At 37.4% G+C, this 18,501-nt stretch overlaps 2 protein-coding genes across 5 annotated transcripts in view; one reads left to right on the forward strand and one right to left on the reverse strand.

Annotated features, from left to right (window-relative positions):
- LOC138704857 (alkaline phosphatase-like) overlaps nucleotides 1-18,501 on the reverse strand; it is a 670,581-nt gene that overhangs the window by 155,794 nt on the left and 496,286 nt on the right. The gene's annotated exons all lie outside the window — the stretch shown is intronic.
- LOC138704858 (caspase-like) overlaps nucleotides 1-18,501 on the forward strand; it is a 147,689-nt gene that overhangs the window by 91,002 nt on the left and 38,186 nt on the right. Inside the window, exons 4-5 of the mRNA XM_069833190.1 lie at nucleotides 7,009-7,184; nucleotides 9,939-10,056. Of these exons, the coding sequence (XP_069689291.1) occupies nucleotides 7,009-7,184; nucleotides 9,939-10,056 (294 nt within the window). The remainder of the gene's footprint in view (nucleotides 1-7,008; nucleotides 7,185-9,938; nucleotides 10,057-18,501) is intronic.

Here is an 18,501-nt window from a genome sequence, read left to right on the forward strand (position 1 = left end):
GCACAAATCTTGTAATGTTTGGAGCGATAATTTGTGTTTTAATGATCTTACCATATAAAATATTGTTTACTTCTTCATCAGTAAATATAATGTCGTCTATTTGACCTCTTAAGGAATCCAGAAGCAGTAATGTGTCTTTCTTAACATCCGGGAGAAATACATCTCTTAATATCTTCTCACGTGACTTTTTGACAGTTTACCGAAACTACTTGAGACAAATAGGCCTAACAAGGGAACCGTCCCAGGTCATGCTGCTTGAATTTAATGAAAATGCATATTTAAGCTTACTTTCGTCTGTTAAGAAACGTGGTGATAGTCGTTCGTTTCGCTTTTCACTCGTTTACGAAATAGGCTATATTAGCTTGAAATCGTTGCTACTTATACCGTTCCCTGCGCGCACTCACAATCAGATCCTCATAGTTACGCGACACCATAGACTACCACACCCTTCACATATATACTCTAGTCAATTTTTTTCTCTTCACTCACATTAATACAGTAGTAGTGCAATCCATGACATGTCACTTAGGCTATTCATACAATGTCCAAATCCATAGGTATTATCCACCTGTAAGTCTAGGAACACGAATATACATATGTAACGGTTAGCGCGTCTCACCGCGAAACCAAGTGGCCCAGGTTCGAATCTCAGTTAGGACAAGTTAACTGGTTGAGGTTTTTCTGGGATTTTCTCTCAACTCGATATGAGCAAATTCTGGATAACTATCGGTGCTGGACCGCGGACTCATTTCACCGGCATTATCACCTTCATTTCATTCAGATGCTAAATAACCTAAGATGTTGATACAGCGCCGTCGTAAAATAACCCACTAAAAACGTTCCACGATAGGGGCTTCATAATGACATTATACCAGTTTCATTCATCTGTCCTCAAAGACATGCTCATATACACGTGACAGAGCTGTGAATAGTGACGAAGAAACATGCGAGAAAGTTTGATAATGTTCTTGCAACAATGTTGCATGTTGAAAACAGTGTGTGTGTGTTACAGAAGAGAGTGAAAAATCATCCTATATATAATGTTTGTACTGTTCAATGGTTCTCTGTTTCGACCACTTCATTTCGAATCCACGCTGTCATATTTAAGGCGAGTCACAAAGTTAATACATATTTTCAATTAAAATCGAATTTGTATTTCAGCAAGAGAACTGTATTAATTTGAGTTAAGAGAAAAAGAAAATGGACTGGAGCATTAATGCGGATAGTGTGATACGGTGTCGCGGAACTATGAGGATCCGAGAGCGCGCAAGAAACGGTATAAGCAGCATCGATTTTCAAGTCATATTTCGTGAAAGAGGAAAAAGCGAAAAGAACGACTATCACCACGTTTTTATAACGAACAAAAATTAGCTTAAATATGTATGGAAGAATATGAAGAAAAACGAATAGAATCATTTGAAATGTGGATATGGAGAAGAATGGAGTATGTGAAGTGGACAGACAGAATAATAAATGAAGTTGTGTTGGAAAAAGTGGGTGAAGAAAGAATGATGCTGAAACTGATCAGAAAGAGAAAAAGGAATTGGTTGGGTCACTGACTGAGAAGAAACTGTCTACTGAAGGGTGCACTGGAAGAAATGGTGAACGGGAGAAGAGTTCGGGGCAGAAGAATATATCAGATGATAGACGACATTAAGATATTTGGGTCATATGCGGAGACTAAGAGGAAGGCAGAAAATAGGTAAGATTCGAGAATCCTGGGTTTGCATTGAAAGACCTGCCCATGGGCAGAACATGTATGTAATGTAATGTAATGTAATGTAATGTATGTATGTATGTATGTATGTATGTATGTATGTATGTATGTATGTATGTATGTATGTATGTATGTATGTATGTATGTATGTATGTATGTATGTATGTATGTATGTATGTGTGTATGTATGTATGTATGTACATTAAATTCAAACACCATAATCTGCGACGGTTCCCTTGTAAGAATGTAAAATCGTGTTGAGTAGGCCATAAAAGTAAACAAAATGCTATGATTAACCAAACTTTACCACAGATGCTCAAAATGAGAACTATTCACAGCTAAATAATGTCCCAGTCTATAACGAAAACAGTCTATTGTAGGTATGAGATGAAAGAGAACAGTCAGGTAACTGTGAGAAAGACAATAAAATATGTTTAGTATATATAAAAATAGAACCTCTGAGGCTGACAATGGTCAGACCTTCAGACTGTCACGCAGGAGGCCCGGGTTCGATTCCCGGTCAGGTATGGCGTTTTTCATTGAAAAAATCCATAGTGACACTTGTGACGGACAAGGTCGCAGTTGGGGTTTTTTCCCGGGGTTCTCCCGTTTTCCCCAAATTAGGCATTTACATCATTCGGTCACTATTTCTCCATTTCGTTACCATTCCGTAGCATTTCCCAAACGCCGGCTGGCGACGCATGGAGGATGCTGGCCTAGGGACGAGTGGGGTTGCCTGCTCGAAACCTGAGTACACAGAGAACCTTAGTGGGGTCAGCCGGTGTGGGTTTGGGAATGCGTCACCAGAGACTTAGCGCAATAGATGATAACAGGTCGCAGTGCTGGGCCATAGTGGCCCTCTCCGTTAAATTCAATTCAGTCCAATATAAAAATAAATATTTTCCTAACTTCTGGTACCCAAAAATCCGAGCTCTAATGATTATTGCAGGAATAGTCGAATGTTGGTAGGGAAGACTGAAATAGTCTGCATGCAGCAGTCATCAGCACAGTGCACCCTCAGGCTAGTCTCTCTTAACCGTCTCTTCCCTTCTGCACGACGGAGCATATTCCGATACACTCCTTATCCGTTACCCATTTCAGCGAGTGCTGACGACCACCCACATCCTCGAACACCATTCTTTTCACTCTTCAGAACTTTGAAGTCGGGCCTTCGTTCCGGCGCGAAAATCAGCGTTATGGCCGTTTCATTAGCGCTGTGCCCATAAGTATTTCAGAACGTGTTTTACATTAGTATCTGATGACATAACATATAGAAACCGAGCTATAGAGTAGGACTATACTTAAAGGAAGAAGGCTTACGGAACAGTGTGAGACCCGCCCCTGTAGTTCTTGACCATGTCGTGGCGTGAGTTATTTTTACATTTTGGTGCTTGCCTAAGCCCCCCACCCACGTCTCGCCCTCTCTTCATAACTGTGTCACACCTTTATTTCATCTCACTTTCTCATTTCTTCACTTATATAACCATATCATGCTTTCAGTAATCCGTCTTTACTGTGGAGAAAGAGTTATCACAAGAGAATTGAAATCTTCCACGGACATTGAGCAACAGTGGCTCCTTTTACGGACTATAATGCCATGTTTGCCGTTCCTCGCAGGCGTCTGAGTTGAAGCCCAACTTATTGCGTCAGTGCAACTATTCTCTTGCAGCATGTCAACTCTTTACATCATTCTTAACCAAAATATCACTGAAAAATTCCTGCTGTGCATTCTTTCTTCCATATTTATACGAAGTGTAAATAGTTTAAAAAAGTACTGAAGCGGAAAAGAAATATCAATTTTGGTTTTACTCGAATTTAGACTTCAGCTTTATTAGTCTATATCAGGCATGTTAATTAATGCCCACAGGAGCAAGCGCGCGCTTTAGAGCCCAGGAGAGCCTGAGCGCTTTACAGCGGAAAGGAAAGAGACAGACGAAAGAGGTGGTTATGCCGCTTGGTCGAGCTATATTCAGGGATGGCCAGCACTGATTCAATAGATAAAGGGAAGAGCACTTATTAAAACTGTATCCATGTTAACTTTTAGATTTGCCTGAGAAGTATAAGTGCATTATAAGAATATGTTTTAATTTTAATGCTCATTTTTCACAAGTTTGATTTTTTTATTCAAAAGAAATATTTTCTCAACTTTTCGTATAGAAAAGTGAAATTTTCAGGTATAGGCCTATTTATTTAGTAGCCTTACAGAATGTTTTCGGAAATCTAATATACTGTATATACGTATTACTGGAGATAGTGTATTGAAAATTTTGAAAATATTCGCATGAAAATTGTTTGTAAGGAAATGAATTAACAAAGCAACTACTGTTACATCATAAGCAAAAGATACGTGCCCATGTGTTGTAAAAATGTCAGCTCTATAGCTTCAGCAGATATCGAGAAAATAATGCGATCAATTTATAGCTTCAATGAAATGTGTTCTATAGTGTCAGTGAAATGTGTTATAGTGTGTCAGTGAAATGTGTGCTAAAGTGTCAGTGAAATGCGTCATAGTGCCACTACAGTGAGTGAGATGAGAGTAAAGTGAAAGACTATTGAAACTTATGTAGGTCCTATACATAATTATGTAGGTTGTAATGTAAAATTAGGTATTTTATTTATGTTTTATTATTATTGTGTTAAATTATATTGTGTATTCTTATTGTATTGTGTATTGTATAATTGTATTGTGTATTGTAAATTTATTGTGTATTGCTTATCATTTTTTTTGTGTATTGTTTATATTGTGTATACCACTGCCACCGGGTGCTTGCCCACTTGCAGTGTAAATAAATACATACATACAAAGTTTTGTTATGTAATATTAGTTACGCTTAAAACAGATACAGTACCTAGGTAACTTTGCTTTGTACTGTAATATTGCTTTGATTAGTTTATTGATTACTATCAATATAAATTCCAACTTACCATGCCATACTCAATCTCATTCTTTGGAATATCACTTTCTTCATGAATGATGTGATTCATCCACTTAATACAGTATAATATTATACTATTATGGAATTTAAGTGAATATTCCTTCTTAACTCTCTATTATGTTATTAAGATTTAAAACACAAGTGCAATATTATGAAATCAGTGTTAGTACTTTTTTTTTACACATAATATAGATAATATTAAACAGAAAGAAGCCATATAAAAATAACGACATAAAATTTCACGTTCCGTTTGAAATTTGTGCACCACTGTTTTCTTAATCCAACAGATTGCTTATTCATATACACAAACCTTCCTCTTTCCATACTTAGCGCTTGCTGCCCGCGCACGACGTAAAGGTCAGAAAAATGCGCTTGCTTTGACATCACTGGTCTATATGAATTGAATTTTTTAAAAGGGCGTAAAGCATGGTTTTTGACATTTTCATTTTTATCGTAGTTTCGAAAGTACATTGATAAACCCATCATTTTTGCTTGAAAGGGCGCCAATAACATTGTCCGTTGGTTTGTTGAAGTCAAGTTAAAATCACAATTTGTTTTAATTGGTCAGTAGTCAATGACATGTATCGTTTTAAACTATTCAATTGACAGTGATGACTGAGTGCGAACAGTTGAAAACAGGAGAAACATTACAAAAAGACTGCTGTTTCTGAAGAAAGAAGGAACAAACAAAGAAATGAGATCAATCAATTTTGCAATGTGTACCCTATTCCACTTTGATTTTACACATGACAGAGTAAGATACATCAAAGTATCTAGTAGAATCAATGAATTGATAAGCCACGCATTCTTCATGACACTTCTGCTAGAGTCTGCTCCTCCACCAACAAGCTCAGTCTACCCAGCAAGAAAAGTGCCAATAAAACAGAAAGAAATGCAAGACTTGACAAAAAATGAAGCAGTAGGTCCTACATCTCAAGTGAGCATATGGCATTTTATGAAGTTTTTATCTGGCCTACAGACAGTAGTGCAACGTGCGATGACTGGAAAACAGTAATTACATCCCAAGTGAAAAGACTGATTTCTCTTCATCATTCATGATATTTTCCTATTTATTTAAATTTATAATTATTATACATTCTCTTTGTTGATTTTGTATGATTTGCAGTAAAGTAATTAAAAAATTGCACCAAAATATCTGTATCAATTTTATTTTACTTGTTATAAAATTGATTTTTTTTAAGACAGTTATTTTCATATTTTAAATCTCAATAAAACTTTAAGTATCCGCATAATGCGTATAATTAATTTAAAAACCAACAACTGTAACCTATCAGCCAACATGTTCGGAATTATATATTTCCAAATAGTTTTACTCTAACATCGGTCTTTTTTTTCAATTTCCCACAAATTTGCTTTTCCTGACTTACGTCTTTAAAAAAACGATGCGAGAGTTTGGACTCCCTCGAAAAAGACATGTGGACCAGGGAGGGGAACTCTTATTGTAAACATTATATTTTATTAATTTACCGACTAGACCTGGACAAAGAATAAGTGCAAAATCTTACAAAAAAGTCAATTTCAATATTTTCACGGACATACACGTTTTCAGCACATCTCAGATACCGGAAAAGTGATTTTGAGCATATCGTCAAACTATATTTAGGTATGCCTGCCTCGGTACAGCGGTTTTTTTTCTAAACTTCTGGACGGATTTTGTCCATATTCAATTTCTGATAGTCAAATTATTCTGGAATTACGCATATGAAATATAAATAATTTTAGTAAAACGAATCGGTTTTTATTTACAAATAAAAATACACAATGACGATCTGGGATTTCACGAGAAATCTTTATTCTTAGTAATAATTCTGATCACAGAGACCTCTATTAACGTATAATAAGGAAACGTGGTGTCGTGAGGAACAATAGGCCGGCAATTTTCGCTTGGTGATCCTCAGTTTTATTTTTTAAGTTGTCGTAAATCTGTTACCAAAAAATTACTTGGTCCAACTTGGTCGAATACGAAAGCGCGGTGTGTACACTCTGTTTCTGTAATCTGTAGAGTAAGTCGATGCATTTGGGTGGAGCCTATGACAAGCGAATGGGCGGAGCCTATCAGTGCGGGAGTGTATTGCAGGCTGCATCGACTCACGGCCGCTAAGGCGTAAGATACGCGTGGCAGAAGGTGATATGGAAGGGTGACATTTCAGACGCTCGTCTTCAAGCAATGCTTTCCCCCAGAGCGGTCATTGGACTGGTCCTCTCCACTCACAACTTGCGCAAAGGACATGTTTCGTCTCCTATGTTCTACAGATTTCAGAAACGAAGTATAGTTCCAGAAGCAAGTGCTACTAACCACCGAGTATGTAAATGGTATGTACGTTTTGTGTGCAGCTTCTAAAGAGGACCACAGCCTGGCGGACTGCCTGATGGTGGTGGTGATGTCCCACGGCGACCCCGGCTACCTGCATACGCGCGACACCGTGTACCAGACCCAGGAGCTGTGGATGCGCTTCACGGGAAACAAGTGCCCAAGCCTTATCGGCAAGCCAAAGCTCTTTTTCATACAGGTACGTACTGAGTGGACACATTATGAATTTCCCGTGCTATGCGCGGGGCTGCATGAGTCGCGTAGCCTATACTCAAGCCCGTATGGCTACACCAGTTCCGCGATTTACCAAACTACAACTTCAATACTGGAGGCACTTGTCAATAATATTACAAAAAATAATAATTTAAGAAGATGTGTACTCACCCGTGTCATCCAAGGAGATGTTGGAACTGATTTTCTTCTTATTCCAAACATTTTTGGCTCGAACTAATGAAATTATTCAAGGGAATTTTCTAGGCGATGCCCGAAGTCAGAGAACTTCTTCAGTGAGCACTGTGCGTCGTCTTCGCCTCTTATCTTGAACATTCCCCGTTTCCAGAAGTTTGTAAAGTAATTTATGAATCGCAGCACGATTTGGAAGGCGAACATTAAGGAAATTTTCTCCTGACAGTACAAGCCGATTCTGTACGCACATACGAATCGTAAATAAACACTCGTTGTGGAATAGAATACTTAGCTTATCAGACTGGTGACGCCTTTTCTCGTGCTCCCTGCCGTGGCTGGGCTCGCTGACCGCGCGGGCTGGCGAGCGGGCGGGAAACTCATAATCTGTTCACCCTGTAATGTATGTCTTTCTCAATTAAACAACCTTTACTCTCTTTTCTTCTATCCTCTCCTCCTTCTTTGCCGTTTAACATCTATATTCTACCGACATATAAAAAAAGAAAGGATTTTGTGAAACGGAAATTCGACTTCGGTCGCCATAGAAATGCTTACGTCATATACAACAAAAATACCAATGTCAACGGATGCATTCCTATACTTAAGGGGAGTCCGCGTGTATACATAACCTACTTGGAGAAATTTATTATAATCATGGAGGGGGTTGCAATAAATTAAAAAAAAATGTTGTTCATTTGTGCTTTGACTCGGACGCAAGACAGACGAGTCCACAATACACATGTAACTATAGAAAGTTAGTAGAAGGTTGGCATTACATACGAATGAATAAATAACAAGAGAAGCATTATTATGGGATATTCTCATGTACCGTAAAATGCGGAAACTTTAGCAAGCGGGTGTAACTTTGGCATATGCTGGGGCAGGCCTGCAGAACTCGCAAAGTAGGGAACTATGACGTCAGCCTCACTCCACTTCTATTGGGGATGATCGACGTCCGAATGTTGATACAGCCGAGCGTAACTAGAACCCGTGACCGCACAGGTAGAAAAGGTGGGTGGGGTAAAAGAGGGGAGGAAAGCAGTCGCTCTCAAGACCTACTGTCCTGCAGGCCTGTGCTGGGGGAACTTCGTTTCTATTTCTGCTGTTTCTTATATTCTCATATTAATAGGCCTAATGGTTACAACAATGACTTTTGATGAAACAAACATAACTGGATGTCTACCTAAGGAACAATTCCCTATTCTTTTCAGGAAACTCTAGGAAGCAATGAATTTAAATTTGTCTGAATTTCGGGCAACTGGACTTATTTCATTCAGTTCGTCAGAGATTTTAGACAAAATCCGTGATATTGAAGGCGGAGGAAAAATTAGAAGATAACTTGATAAGTGTGTGATAAAGAAAGGGAAGAGAAATAATTAATGAGGAAATCAAAAGAAGCTTTGAATGTCATATTTAATTACATTATAACAGAAATTCTTGTATGTAGATTTGGGAAACTTGAGAAAACATTAAAAAATCGGCTAATGTTCCCCCATTTTACGGTAGGTCTACTTATTAATACAGTATAGCCTACCAGTTAAATATTGTCTGTGGCACAAGATAAGTTATTCTTCATTCGTTCTGTTAATAGTGCAATACACTCTGCTTTAATGCATTATTATTATTATTATTATTATTATTATTATTATTATTATTATTATTATTAGAGAATTGACTTATACATAGCATATTTAATTTCCTTATTAGATACGCTTAAATCTTACAACTAATTGTATTTATTTATCCTAATTTCATTACCTTAATTCCTGTACGGACATTACACGCAATCATAGGGGTTTCCTCAAATACTTTTTCGCTTTTTGACTCTTTTCTTTGTCTCCTCTCCTATTTACTTGTTCTGTACTACCGGTATATCCTGTACGTATTTATTTTCTCTTTCTTTCTTTTCTTGCTTTTCACCCTTCCCATTTTCCTGTATCGTCAGTTCCTCTTTTTTAGTTTCTCTCCATAGCCCCTGCTTTTATTTCATTTTCTTCTGACCTTTTCCTTGCATTTCATTCATTCACTTCTATTTCTTGTTATCTCCTCACATTACTTTACGAATCATTTCCTTTTCTCTTTCTCTATGTACTCATTTTCTCTCTTCTGTCCTTATGATCCTATGTATTGTTCTTTATTATATTTCCTGTTTAGTTCATGTGATATCCTGTAATTTCCTTCCCTTTCTTTCCTTGTTTTCGTCTTCTTTATCTCTTTTGTCTTTACTCTCTCTCCCTCTGGTATGTTTTCTTTTGATAACTCTATATTAATTTCTTTTATATTTTCATTGCTTTTATTTTATTCTATTTTATTTTCCTTTGCTTCTCATTTTTCTTTCATTTCATTTTCGTCCTATCCTATCCTATCCTATCCTATCCTATCCTATCCTATCCTATCCTATCCTATCCTATCCTATCCTATCCTATCCTATCCTATCCTATCCTATGTCATTAGCTTTGTTTTGGAGTTTTTCCTTCTATAATAATACGTAGGTACTTTTGACAGTTGATATTTTCAAATCCTCCGCTTTCTGATGTTTCCTATATTTTAGGCGTGTCGAGGTACGCAGGTCGACTCCGGAGTGGCCGTGGACCAGGTTGATGGCTACACCATGTCTTACATGATCCCCACACACGCTGATATTTTGATAGCCTACTCAACAGTAGAAGGTATGAATAATAATTATTTCCTGATTCTTCTTGTTTCCATGGCAACTTAACATATATTGCACAAGATAGTGCTTCAAGCGATTAGTTGAACGATGTTTAAATTTCTTGCATCACAGGCGCGTTGTTACCTGGCTGGCTATTGTATCGTCTTTGTTTTTATATCTACCGTTGCAAGTTCACGTGCAAAGTTTTAGAGTAATAAAATTTTAATACTCCTGTTTCATTTTCCATAATTCCACAATAGTAGGCCCATATTAAAATAAATGTATGGTAAAATATTGACGCTATGATTTCTGCATGAGTCTGATTGATGAACACGATAGATAAAATCTTGGAAACGCTGTTTTTTTACGTATGTTTATAGCAATGAGAATAGTGGAAATGAAGTCCTTACCAATGGCTGTGGTTGCACTTATTACAATAATTTTGACAGATGGCTATATATTACATAGTGTTTAAAAGCTATTATGTTACGTTAAAAAGTGTAGCATTATACAGTCATTTTGCTGTGGCAATTATCACTGTCAAATTTAAAACCTACATTACGCAACTGAGTAATAAATAGCACGGCTGTTGCTATGCTGTACATCTTGTATAGGATTGGCTTAGCTTCTCGAGGCCGGACCCGGGACGGATCCCTGCATTTGAGCTTTCATTGGTCCATTTTGCGCCCTATATACGCGATTTTATGCGCAACTCTGGAAAAAGAAACAGGGAAGAGACTAGTGAAGTGCTTTGTATGGAGTGTGATATTGCATTGGGCAGAAACATAGACATTACGACGAAGTGGCCACCGAGGTAGCTCAGTCGGCTAAGGCGTTTGTCTGCCGATCCGGAGTTGCGTTCGGGCGCGGGTTCGATTCCCGCTTGGGCTCATTACTTGGTTGGGGTTTTCCCGAGGTTTTCCCCAACCGTAAGGCAAATGTCAGGTAATCTATGGCGAATTTTCGGCCTCATCTCGCCAAATATCATCTCGATATCACCAATTCCATCGACGCTAAATGACCTCGTAGTTGACACAGCGTTGTTAAATAACAAGTAAAAAAAAAGACGAAGTGAAGAGAAACGACTAGAAGCATTTGAAATACGGTTATGGAGAAGAATGGAACGTATGGAGTGGGCAGACAGAATAAGAAACGAAGCTGTGCTAGAAAGAGTGGGTGAAGAAAGATGGATGCTGAAACTGATGAGGAAGCGGAAAAGGAATTGGTTTGGTCACTGGCTAAGAATAAACTGCCTACTGAAGGATACACTGGAAGGAATAGTGAACGGGAGAAAAGTCTGGGACAGAAGAAGATATCAGATCATAGACAACATTGAAATACATGGATCATATGTGGAGACTAAGAGGAAGGCAGAAAATAAAAAATATTGGAAAATGCTGGGTTTTCTGTGAAAGACCTACCTTTGGGCAGAACACTATGAATGAATAACGAACGGCTAGGCGAGGGTTGTCCAAGTCCGACAGGTGGCCTGGGTGAGATTATTATTATTATTATTATTATTATTATTATTATTATTATTATTACTATTATTATTATTATTATTACTATTATTATTATTGTTATTATTGTTGTTATTATTATTATTGTTATTATTATTGTTATTATTATTATTATTATTATTATTATTATTATTATTATTATTATTATTATTATTATTATTATTATTATTATTAGGTCTACTATTAGGCTATTATTAAACTCTCGTTAACTAGTACATGTTGACATGTTGTGTTTATTATTCAACAAATTACACATTAAACGTATTCTTCTTTGAGATATTTCACAAATGCCCGCTTTCGTGCTATTAACCCACTTCTATTAAGTGTCTACGCGTTTCAATAATTGATTCATAGTTTTCATGCAGCGTAGGTAACTTTTGTTTGTCGTGTGGAGTGTATCAGTAAATTCATGACACATTCCAGTCGTACTCAATCAGAGAGTGTGTATTCAAGTATACTTCTTCCAAGTGTTTACTGTATGTGTGCAAGAGTAAAGAATGCTATTTCAAACGATGTGCTTAAATTTGTTGCGGACTTCCTTTGTGATTTATTACGGCTTCCTTCGGAATGGAATTGAGGCCAGCAGTTCTGTGTGTTAAGCTATATTTGTAGCACGTAACAAGGTTCTCTTTGAAAGATACGACTCTGGTCTAATTTACTAGCCGTTTCTTACCTATATCACATATTATCATACGGTAAGATCCAAGATTCAGTCGCTGTTCTTCTAGACCAGTGATCGCCAAAAGCTGTGTCGCGACACATGCCCCTGGCTTCACTCAAGCATAACCATGACATCATACTCCCACCTTCTGTTTACAGCCATCACTTCGATATAAGTAAAGACATTTATCAGCAGAGGACGTACGCATGTAATGTTGCAAGTGTGTAGGATAATATGGTTCCATGTCTTTTCGAAAACGGATAGTAAGTAGAAACTTAATTTTAAGGAGCATGGGAGGAAAAGTATATTGTGCAGATGACAAAAATATGAGATACTTAATTTGTTGTAAAATTTTAAATGAAGTATAAAAGAACAATGTACGTTGTCATTATTTTTCTTGTTATGAAGACTACCACGCCCTTACCTGTAACTTGAATAATAAACGAACAATAAAAAGTAACGGCTTCTATGTCTTAATCGGGGTAAAATACATCGACGTTTTTTCTACGTATGTGGTGTAATTTGAATATTTCAGTAATAAATAAACAATAAAAAGTATTGGCATCTGTGTTTTAATCGGTGTAAAATACTTCCACGTTTTTTCTACGTATGAGTGTAATTTGAATATTTCATTAATAAATAAACAATAAAAAATATCGGCTTCTATATCTTAATCGGAGTAAAGTACTTCAACGTTTTTTTAAGTATGTAGTGTAATTTACAACTTCGTGACCAGTCTGGTACGTTTTTCTAATTTCAAATATCTGCTGATGTAAAGTACACGCTCTTTCTATGGTAAATAAGTAAATTAATTTATTATATTTTATTAATAATACCAAAATAATGAATAGGAGAATAAAAAATTAACATTGAAAAATTATGTATAGTTAATAAGTAGAAGAATATTATATTGCTTTCATTTTCTGGTCACAGTCCATCTCTGCACTTTATTCGCTGCATTACCCTCTCCCTGCGATAGTGGTGTGCGGGTTGCATTTCTATTACGTCACAATTTCGTGGTGTTTGGCAACCACTGTTCTAGACCATACCTGCACAAACAGCGCTCAACGAGCGCGCGCGCTCCTTCCGAGCGGGAGAGCTGTGTTTACCACTCGCCGAATCGGAGAGGAAGATACGTCAGAATGACATAGACCTGCTCTAGGTAACTATAACGTCATTGGACCTGCTATAGGTAGAGGAGAGGGAAACGACCACTCAGCTACCTAGTGGAGTGCAGTGAGTATTCTCAGTAACTGTTTCACGTTGCTTACCTACTGCTACAGTACGGTATGGAGGAATCTAAAAGACGGAAAAGTGGTGATCAGGCAAATTCTTTCAATGTTGCATGGGAAAATGATTATTTTTTCATAGCTGCTGGAGTAAATAGTCAGTGCTTTATCTGCCACAACATTTTGAAAGGTAGAAAGAAACATAACATAATGCGTCATTACGAGTCCAGACATAAAGATACTAAAGATATTAATCTTCAACAATTTTAATATCGCTCTTCAGGGAAAAGGCCAGCTCAGTGTTGATATGTTGAATAAATTACGGGATTTCAGTCGTAAACTTACACTTTTCCTAAGTCAGTTTCGGGAAGGCAAATATGGCTTACTTTCGAACGATAGAAACTGCTCGTGATGAAGCCATGTTAAACGATTATGTGCAAATATTAATTGAAATTCAAAATGAATTTAATTCTAGGTTCCAAGATCTTGTCTCAAGGTCCACACCTGTGGAGTAACGGTCAGCGCGTCTAGCCGCGAAACCAGGTGGCCCGGGTTCGATTCCCAGGTCAAGTTACCTGGTTGAGGTTTTTCCGGGGTTTTCCCTGAACTCAGTATGAGCAAACGCTGAGTAACTTTCGGTGTTGGACCCCGGACTCATTTCACCGGCATTATCACCTTCTTCTCATTTAGACGCTAAATAACATAAGCTGTTGATAAAGCGTCGTAAAATAACCTGCTAAAATCTTGTTTTAATTGGAAAGAAGTTTAAAGTTATCATAATAAATTCTTCAACACCAGTTGAAACAGTGCCATATAAGTTACAGGTGGGCCTGGTTGGCGCAGTTGGTATAGCGCTGGCCTTCTATGCCCGAGATTGCGGGTTCGATTCCGGGCCAGGTCGATTGCATTTAAGTGTGCTCATATAACCTCGGCTGTTGCGAGCGTCGTTAACTAAAACATAACATTTAACGATTTACAGCTCGGACTTATTGATGTTCAATGTGGCCTAAGGGCTAAAGATCGTTTGAATAATACTACTAGCCTGGTTGAGCTTTACAAGACTAAACATTAGCAATAATATCCACGACTACACAAGTTGGCTGTGAAAATGATTGCTATGTTTGGCTCAACATTTATATTTGTGAGCAACTGCCTTCTATAATCAACTTGAATGAAGGCAGACATCGAACATCTGTAACTGATGTTTCATTACGATCAGTAGGCTACTGTTCCTTTCAGCTGCCAACAGCATAAAACATCGCTTCCATGTACTGATAAATAAAAATATAATAAAATGATATTGTACATTTAAGTAGGTATAAAATTTCTATTATTTCTGTAAAATAAATATTTCTGTATTAATTAATAATAGTCCAAGATAGTTTTGCAAACACTGAACGGGAATTCATTTCATAATCACTCGTACTAGTACTTCCCTTTTGTGTATATTTTGTACGAGATCACTCCTTCTAACAGTCCACCCTATACTGAGCGCAGCTAATATCTGCATTCCGCTCATGAGCTGTGAGCCGGCTCGGAGAGCGGAAACCTTGTGCAGGACTGTTCTAGACCAATTGGAGATCATGAATGAAATGGGGGGGCTCACGCCCCAGACACCCCTACTACACCCCACTTTTCTTTCTCCCATCCTACACCACTTCACTAAACTCTCTTCCTTAAATATTTCTTCCATTCCACCCTCTACCTACTTTACTATATTAACTACTTCGTCTTAAATTGGAATACATGACTTACCTTTGACTACGTTGGGATTCTCCGTCTTCTTTACCTAAAAATTGTTTCAAAGAAATAAAATGATTGTTAAGCCTACAAGTCGTGAATTGCAGAAATCTCACATGTCCAGGGAATTCAGACTTTTTCCAGGATATATTAAACAAAAGAATTAAATTTCATATATGTCAAACACTAGAACTTATTATTAAGCATTAATAAGAACTAGTCACTTCAAAATACCAAAGGCTTTTGAAGATAATCAGTGTTTATTCAAATGCACATGTGCGGTTCCTGCAATTCACGATTCATTTAAGTTCGTTGGACGACAATGCCTGAAGCCCTCCTCTACGAGGTCACCAGTCGTGATCATGGTGTACCTCCTGCCTGTGGCAGACGTTGAGCTGTCAGAAGAATTAGGAGTGTATCCTCTATGTTGTCTACTCAAGTTAGAATTTTAGTTTATTTCCATTTTAATTATTGTGATAATAAAAGAGTCCGCTTAGTTCCAAAATCCTTCAGAGAAATCTGTCCGTGCGAAAAGAAAAATACGACAGGTGCATAGCTGCATATCTTTCCGTAGAACTACGTGTGGATACGATCACCTGTTGACAGATGCATAGCTTTACTATGCTGCTGCATATCTTTATGTAGAACAGCGTGTAGGTACGATCACCTGTCGACAGGTGTATAGCTTTACTATACTGCATCTCTTTATGTAGAACTACGTGTGGGTACGATCACCTGTCGATAGGTATATAGCTTTACTATGCTGCATATCTTTATGTAAAACTACATGTGGGTGCGATCACATGTTGAGAAGTGCATAGCTTTACTATGCTACATACCTTTATGTAGAACTACGTGTGGATACGATCACCTGTCGACAGATGTATAGCTTTACAATGCTGCATATCTTTATGTAGAACTACATGTGGGTGGAATCACTTGTCAACAATGCATAGCTTTATTATCACATTATCTTTATGTAAAACTGCATGCGGGTACGAGAGGTGCATAGCTTTACTATACTGCATACCTTTATGTAGAACTACGTGTGGGTGCAATCACCTGTCAACAATGCATAGCTTTACTATGCTGCATATATTTATGTAAAACTACATGTGGGTGCTATCACATGTTGAGAGGTGCATAGCTTTACTACCCTGCATACCTTTATGTAGAACTACGTGTGGATACGATCATCTGTCGACAGATGTATAACTTTATTATGCTGCATAACATTATGTAGAACTGCGTGTGGTTGCGATCACCTGTCGACAATGCATAGCTTTACTATGCTGCATATCTTTATGTAGAACTACGTGTGGGTACGATTACCTGTGGACAGATGCATAGCTTTACTATGCTGCATATCTTTATGTAGAACTACGTGTGGGTGCGATTACCTGTGGACAGATGCATAGCTTTACTATACTGCATATCGTTATGTAGAACTACGTGTGGTGCGATTACCTGTGGACAGATGCATAGCTTTACTATGCTGCATATCTTTATGTAGAACTACGTGTGGGTGCGATTACCTGTGGACAGATGCATAGCTTTACTGTGCTGCATATCTTTACGTAGAACTACGTGTGGGTGCGATTACCTGTGGACAGATGCATAGCTTTACTACAGTGGCGTATACTGGTTAAAGGGTTTGGGCTACCACTGACCCTATTATTACACAAAATATATTTTAAAATCCCTATAATAAAATTCCTTACATATTTATGTGAATTCCAGACGTCTTGATTGGGACGAAAATGCGTTGATGACTTCGTCCTTGAAATTACAGTTGGGCCACTTGCAAAGTTTCTGTAGAAATGACTTTTCAATGGATATTAGTGCCAAGCCGGATAAACGTTCTTGTGTATGAGTTGATCTACAGTAGGATTTTATTCTCTTCAACGCAGAAAATGTTCTCTCTACCGATGCTGACGTAGCTGGTATTGTCACAATTAATGTTGGCAATTTAAGGACTTCAGGAATAACTTGGTTCAGCTGGTTTTCATATATGGCAGATAATATTTCATGGATAGGTTTGTTCGAAATATCAAAGACTTCTGCTGAATATATTACACTTAATTCATTTTTCAAACGTACTTGATAAACGTGACTGTTATAGGACTGAAATAATTTGTTTAGTGCCTCATTCGGGAAGTCTTCTCTATAAGCAGAAAATTTTTGAGAATCTAGAAGATGTGTGAACTGAAGCTTTCCATAATCAGAAAATCTGTCAGTAATTTCCATGTGCATACGATCTAGTATGCTGTAGTACAGCTGCCTGTATTTCAATTCATCATCTCCTTTTCTTCGCTTTAATGGTGGTTCCATTGTATTGGCTGAAGAATTTTCATTTTCCATATTACTCCCACTACGTCTGAACTCGGATATAGTATTTTTTTTTAACTTTGATACCTCTTGCAAGCAGTATGCTATGTCTAGACTTTTTGTCTGAAGAATATTCTAGAGCACATCTGTATGTGCGAACACTCTAGCATAGACTTCAAGAAAAAATATATTCTGAAACTGTGTGAAAAAATTCAAATATCCTTGAGCCTGCACATTTACAGCATCATCCCAGTTTTCTTCAGAGTCATTACAAATAATATTTTTAAAGAAAGCAGTCCGTTTTTCTCTGTATTCCTTTACTGTATTTACAAGCCGAGATGTAAAATTCAATCTAGTTGATGCTACTTTTGGGAGTTTCTTGTTCATAAATTCCTTGAGTTTTCTGATCTTTTAGGAGATGATGAGAAAAATGCAGCTAAACCCCACAGTGTTTTGGAAAAAATGCGGCATTCTGGAATGGATGAAGTAGTTTGTTGCAAAACTAAATTGAGAACATAGCTGTAACAATGGACAAATAGTGCTTGAGGATACTTTTCTTGAACTTTTGTTTTTAAGCCATTAATATTTCCCGCCATAACTGAAGCACCATCGTATGTCTGTGCAATTAACTTATTGCCGACATTGTATTCTGCTATAACACCTTCCACATGCTGAAACGAAGCAGCAGCAGTTTTGTCCGAACTGACTTTTGTGAATCCTATAAACCGTTCTTGAACATTGGCAGTACTGTAGACGTATCTTAAAACAGTGGACAATTGACTCTGATTAGAGCAGTAACTTGTTTCATCAACAACAATGGCCACAAAAGGTTTTATGTTCTTTATCATAACCCCACTTATAGCAAATATTAAGTCATTCTGAATTGCGAGAGAAGTACCACGAAATACTGTTGAACTCTCAAGATGATTGGCCAGTAAATGGTCAAATTCACTTAAGGAACTTAAATATTCAATATAATTTCC

Source organism: Periplaneta americana, chromosome 8, assembly GCF_040183065.1.
Source record: "Periplaneta americana isolate PAMFEO1 chromosome 8, P.americana_PAMFEO1_priV1, whole genome shotgun sequence".
Classification (NCBI taxonomy): Eukaryota; Metazoa; Arthropoda; class Insecta; order Blattodea; family Blattidae; genus Periplaneta; species Periplaneta americana.